Source organism: Callionymus lyra, chromosome 11, assembly GCF_982586985.1.
Source record: "Callionymus lyra chromosome 11, fCalLyr1.hap1.1, whole genome shotgun sequence".
In the NCBI taxonomy this organism is placed as follows: Eukaryota; Metazoa; Chordata; class Actinopteri; order Syngnathiformes; family Callionymidae; genus Callionymus; species Callionymus lyra.
This window is the reverse complement of record NC_141828.1, coordinates 25,866,724-25,873,088: the sequence shown is the minus strand read 5'-3', so window position 1 is coordinate 25,873,088 and position 6,365 is coordinate 25,866,724. Positions and strand designations below refer to the sequence as shown.

Genomic DNA, 6,365 nt, shown 5'->3' with positions numbered 1-6,365 from the left:
GAATCCAACACAACACAAAGCAACAAAGAGAATTCAACACATACAGAATCCAACACAACACAAAGCAACAAAGAGAATTCAACATGTACAGAATCCAACACAACACAAAGCAACAAAGAGAATTCAACACGTACAGAATCCAACACAACACAAAGCAACAAAGAGAATTCAACACATACAGAATGCAACACAAACACAGTGCAACACAAACACAATGACACAGAAAGAGAATTCAACACATACAGAATGCAACACAAACACAGTGCAACACAAACACAATGACACAGAAAGAGAATTCAACACATACAGAATCCAACACAACACAAAGCAACAAAGAGAATTCAACACATACAGAATCCAACACGAACACAATGCAACACAAACACAATGACACAGAAAGAGAATTCAACACATACAGAATCCAACACAACACGAAGCAACAAATAGAATTCAACACATACAGAATGCAACACAAATACAATGCAACACAAACACAATGACACAGAAAGAGAATTCAACACATACAGAATCCAACACAAATACAAAGCAGCACAAAGAGAATGCAACACATGGATAGACACAAGAGTTGTGATGTGGACTCACACCTGAGACACCACAGACTCACACCTGAGACACCACAGACTCACACCTGAGACACCACAGACTCACACCTGAGACACCACAGACTCACACCTGAGACACCACAGACTCACACCTGAGACACCACAGACTCACACCTGAGACACCACAGACTCACACCTGAGACACCACAGACTCACACCTGAGACACAACAGACTCACATATGAGACACCACAGACTCACACCACAGACTCACACCTGATACACCACAGACTCACACCTGAGACACCACAAACTCACACCTGAGACACCACAGACTCACACCTGAGACACCACAGACTCACACCTGAGAGAAGGAAACTGATGTTAAGAAGAACTTTATTGAAAACCACAGTAAGGGAGGATCAGCTCGAGGGAACAACACATAGCACAATCACAGTTACTTCAGCTGCTTCCGTCGCTCACAAGCTTCTCTGGCGTCACACAAGCGTGTTGTGAGGGCGAGTTCAGGGCGGGTAGAAAGCGCTGTCGAAGCTGTCGGGCTGAGTCGGGCGATCGTTCGGGTCTTTGATGTCCCGGCTCTGGATGTGGGTCAGGAACTCTCCGTCATCATCCGAGGTGGACGGATGAGTGAGGATGATCCGAGGAATCTGAGATTTGATCAAACACACGTTTGAACGTCAAGAAAACCTTCCTGTTAGGTTGTTGTTTTTAAATAAAGTTATTTTGTATAAAGTCCATAATAAAACGTAACATTTTCTAACTGATCTTGTTGAAGATCTGATTTGTTATTCAAGTAAGATGAAGTATTTTTCTGGCCCAGAAGGACAGATGTGTGAGTCTGACCTGTAAGTGCACCATTATGACGCCTCACCGCCCCTTTAAGAAACCTCTCACAAACACAAGCTGCCTTTTCTTATCCTCCCTTTCATTTCATCCCTTTTCTCAGAAGTCCGATGATTCACACAAATGTTTTTCTCACAGATTCAGTCACAGACCGTCTCTCTAATCCTGACCCTGTATTTTCTCTGCATTAGTTGGTTGCCTTCCCAAAATATGACGTTTATAATGAATGTTTGCATTGAATTGTTTGCATTGAATTGTGTAAGCGTTGAATTGTGATGGCATTGAATTAAGTTTACGTTAAATTGTGTTTGCATTAAATTGTGTTTGCCTTGATTTTTGTCTGCATTGAATTGTGTTTATGTCGAATTGTGTTTGCTTTGAATTATATTTGCATTGAATAGTGTTTGCATTGAATTGTGTTTGCATTGAATTATATTTGCATTGAATTAGGTTTGCATTGAATTGTGTTTATGTCGAATTGTGTTTGCTTTGAATTATATTTGCATTGAATTAGGTTTGCATTGAATTGTGTTTATGTCGAATTGTGTTTGCTTTGAATTATATTTGCATTGAATTGGGTTTGCGCTGAATTGTGTTTGCATTGAATTGTGTTTGCATTGAATTGTGTTGACATTGAATTGTGTTTGCATGGAATTGTGTTTGAGTTTAATTGTGTCAGCATTAACTGTGTTAGTGTTGAATTAAGTTTACATTAAATTGTGTTTGCATTGAATTGTGTTTACCTTGATTTTTGTCTGCATTGAATTGTGTTTATGTCGAATTGTGTTTGCTTTGAATTTTGTTTGTGTTGAATTGGATAATCTCGGACCACAGAAAATGATTGGTGGGCCAGATTAGGCCCGTTGGCCTTGGTATCACACATGTAGAGTACAGTGAGAGCAATGATGATCAAAGTGGATGAAACGATAATAGACTCACGGTCATCATTTGCTTCTTTTCTTCTTGTCTTTCATCGTCCGTCACTTCCTCTGCCGTGAACATCCACTTCCTGTCTGTTTGCATCTCTCTCTGGAAGAGCAGCCACAGGTTCAAGAGAGGTAAAGGTCAAGAGGTCAGAGAGGTTCTTACGCTGCCGTTACAGACGACCCTGTCCTCTGAGCTGCTCCAGCTCTGGCCTCCACACTCCTGACTCCAGGGTCCAGGTGGGTTCTGATGTTCTCGCAGGACTCTCAAGGTGAGGCAGCTCCCTGCGTTCCTCAAGGCACTGACGGCCTCCAGGTGTGTCGCTCCCTGCAGGTCGAGGCTGTTGACCTGCAGGTCAGACGTTGTTCAGTTAGAGATGATGAGACGATGTTCTGACGCTCATCACTGTTAGAGCTCTTCTGACCTCTAGCGGTCAGAAGGAAGATCGTTTGTTAAAGCTGGTAAAGAAGTGATGTCAGTGATTATTTTCTTGTCATTGTTTCAATTGATCACGTGATCATTACCACCGCCTTAAATAGTTTTCTTTTCTCTCATTTATCTTCATCAGGAACATTCTTATGCTTCTTTTTCTGATTAATTAATTAATTATCTGCAGCTTATTTCCTTAGTGGGATAAATAAATACAAATTGAAATGCTTCTTGAAAATATATAAAATATAAAGGTGTAAAATGTTTAACGCCGATAATGAACGTAATATGTTTATTTTATTATGTGTATTTTAATTAATTGAATTGGATTTTATTCAATTCATGAATTAATGTTATTTCTTTTTTATATTTCCACTTGTGTAAATATCTATTGTTTTATTAAATTGTACTGTGTTTTATTAATCTCACTTTATTTAATTTATGTTTATTATATTCATTTTATTCGGTTCACAGAAAAAAATCCTGTGTTGTGATCACAATACTGGCAGCAATAAACTATATATATATTTAATTTTGAATTTTATTTTCGTCTTTAAGCTTCTTTTAAAATAAATATTTTTCCAATTTCGTTACCAATTCACACCTTCATATTTCAAGAACATTTTGAAGAGCCTACGTTTTCTTCTGGCAATGAAACTGTTTGAAAAATAAACAGCTGTTTTTTCTTAATTCCTCTCCCCGATGTTCTTGCATCATCAGAGTCTACCTCCAGCAGTCGGTCTCCCACGTGGACCCCGGCCTTCTCCGAGGGCCCCCCCTGTGTGACCCTGGAGATGAAGATGCCCTGCGACACAAACCACAGCCGGAGTCAACGAGAGTCGAGCGTCGGTCACGAGAGGAAACGGATCACAGCACCTCGTCGTGGTCTTTGTACGGCAGAGAACCTTTCCCTCCGGCGATGCTGATGCCCAGACTCCCTCTCTGACCCAGGACTTTGATCTGCAGCTGAACAGAGCAAAGACAAATGAAGGAACATGAAGACTTGTGTGGTTTATTTAATCCTAACTAATAGAAATGTCTCGATCAAAGGAGGATTCTGCTTCTGATGTTCTGAGGCCAAGAACTATAAACACAGTTGTTTCTTTTTCTACTTCTACTAGTGTGAAGTCGACAATATTGAGAATGAATTTTTTATAAGAACGTGGAGAATTTTCCATCTCTGGAAGATACACATTATTAGCTAAAAGCAAAAATCAAATTATTAGACGATTTTAACGAATTCCTTATTAAAATTATGATCTTGATGTTAAACCTAGAGTTTAATTTGTTAGATAGAAAAATCATGATTAGAACATATTCAAATATTAACATTTACTACATGTTCTGCCTATTACAAAGACATTGTTTCGTTAAATGACATCAAAAACAGCGGATGATTAAAACCTTTTCATGAGCCAAGATCCCAACACTAGTTATATGGAATGATATCAGAATATTGAATTTAACATTTAAAATGTTTTTGAATTCATTTAAATAATTCAGTTAAATATTTTCTATGTAAAATGTTGAATTCGGATGTTTTTTTTTTAACAATGGAATTATGTTTATGTTTGTTTTTTAGTTACACAGTGTGTGGTATTCTAAATACAATAATACAAAAACAAAGAAAAATAATAAGAATTGAAATGTATTAAAGTTAAAAAAAAACAGCTTTGAAAAATTCTAAAAAATTGCTTAAATATAACATTTCAATAAAAATTCCAATTTTCCATTCCATTCCATTATTTATTATTTAAATTATTATTCAATTATTACTATAAATAGATGATCTTGTCATTCTCAAGACAGAACGATTAGGGCCGAAGCGTATTTCTGTGGTGAACTGGCGCCGGCTGAGATAATCTGACACGAGCAGAAATATGAAAATTACTCGTAATGGGGCTCTGGAGGCGAGCGAGTCCTGCTGGGCGGCGGAGAGTGAAGGAGGCGTGAAGGAGCCGGTCTCTGAGAGGCCAGCGGGGTCTCCCTGGCGAGCGGCTGCAGCGCTAAGTGCTCGGTGTTGTTGAGGCTTCCTGCCCTCCAGCAGGGCAGCTCTCTGATGGCGGAATTGATGCGGCGAGACGGGAGTGACCGCCTGGCATCTCAACGCTTCCTGCTGATGAGAAGATGATTCCAGGCTGCGACTTCCTCTCGGAGGAATTCTCAGCCCAGGAAGAGACGGAAGGAGACGAAAGTCAAGACAGTTGTGGGTCGAGTGATTCCGATCAGCTCTTGTTCACCACAATATTGCAGATATCTTCAGTAAGATGCTCTTCTTTGAGTCTCAGAAAGATAACTGAGCTTGATAGAAAAGAAAAATAAATATGTTTCACTTCTTTTGAGGTGGATTTTTTTCCTTAGATTCCTTCAAAGTATTCCAGTAATGTTGGTAGATCACACGAAAAATTGACTTAATTGACATTCATTGTGTTTGCGTTGCATTGTGTTGTGTTGTGTTTGCATTGTATTTGCGTTGCATTATGTTGTGTTTGCATTGTATTGTGTTTGCATTGGGTTGAGTCACATTGTGTTTGTGTCACATCGTGTTTACGTCACATTGGGTTGTATTTGCATTGTATCGTTTGCGTTACATTAGTTGTGTTTGCATTGCATTTTGTTTGTGTTGCATTGTGTTTGCATTGCGTTGCGTTTGCATTGTGTTGTGTTTGCATTGCGTTTGCATTGCATTGTGTTTGCACTGCATTGTGTTTGCATTGCGTTGTGTTTGCACTGCATTGTGTTTGCACTGCATTGTGTTTGCACTGCATTGTGTTTGCATTTCATTGTGTTTGTACTGCATTGTGTTTGCATTGCATTGGGTTTTCACTGCGTTGTGTTGTTTTCATTGCGTTGTGTTGTGTTTGCATTGCGGTGCACTGCATTGTGTTGTGTTTGCATTGCGTTGGGTTTGCATTGCATTGTTTTGAATTGCATCTCATTATGTTTTCATTGCATTGTGTTGTGTTTGCATTGCATTGTGTTTGCACTGCATTGTGTTTGCATTTCATTGTGTTTGCATTTCATTGTGTTTGCACTGCATTGGGTTTGCATTGCATTGGGTTTGCACTGCATTGTGTTGTTTTCATTGTGTTGTGTTGTGTTTGCATTGCGATGCATTGTGTTGTGTTTGCATTGCGTTGTGTTGTGTTTGCATTGCGGAGCACTGCATTGTGTTGTGTTTGCATTGCATTTTGTTGCGTTTGAATTGCATTGCGTTTGCATTGTATTTTGTTGCGTTTGCATTGCGTTGTGCTTGCATTGCATTGTGTCGTGTTGTTTCACTTGTGTTGCATTGAGTTTGCGTTGCTTTCAAGTTGCATTGTGTTTAAGTTGCATTGTGTTTTGCTTAATGAAGTTTGCATTGCATCGTGTTTTCGTTACATTGTGTTTTTCTAAATTAAGTTGAATTCGGTTTGCATTGCAATGAGTTTTCTAAAAATAGGTTTGCTCTGCGTTGTGTTGTGTTTGCGTTGAATTGGACCAGCTCCCCTACAGGTTAGAAAATCAACCAAAAACACTTTAACCTAAAAAAAATGGTTTCTTAAAAACGCTGGAGTATAGAGTTCCTGGAAAGCAACCCTCTTAT

General features: G+C 39.0%; 1 protein-coding gene across 1 annotated transcript; it reads right to left on the bottom strand.

Annotated features, from left to right (window-relative positions):
• Nucleotides 1-1,071: 1,071 nt before the first annotated feature.
• Nucleotides 1,072-5,579, bottom strand: LOC148069781 (uncharacterized). The gene is made up of 7 exons (XM_087803301.1): nucleotides 5,575-5,579; nucleotides 4,671-4,941; nucleotides 3,656-3,745; nucleotides 3,507-3,584; nucleotides 2,516-2,698; nucleotides 2,366-2,455; nucleotides 1,072-1,230 (listed from the first exon to the last, which is right to left on the bottom strand). Exons 1-7 carry the CDS (start codon nucleotides 5,577-5,579, stop codon nucleotides 1,087-1,089), a joined length of 861 nt encoding a protein of 286 aa, XP_087659427.1. The 3' UTR covers nucleotides 1,072-1,086.
• Between the last annotated feature and the right edge of the window lie 786 nt (nucleotides 5,580-6,365).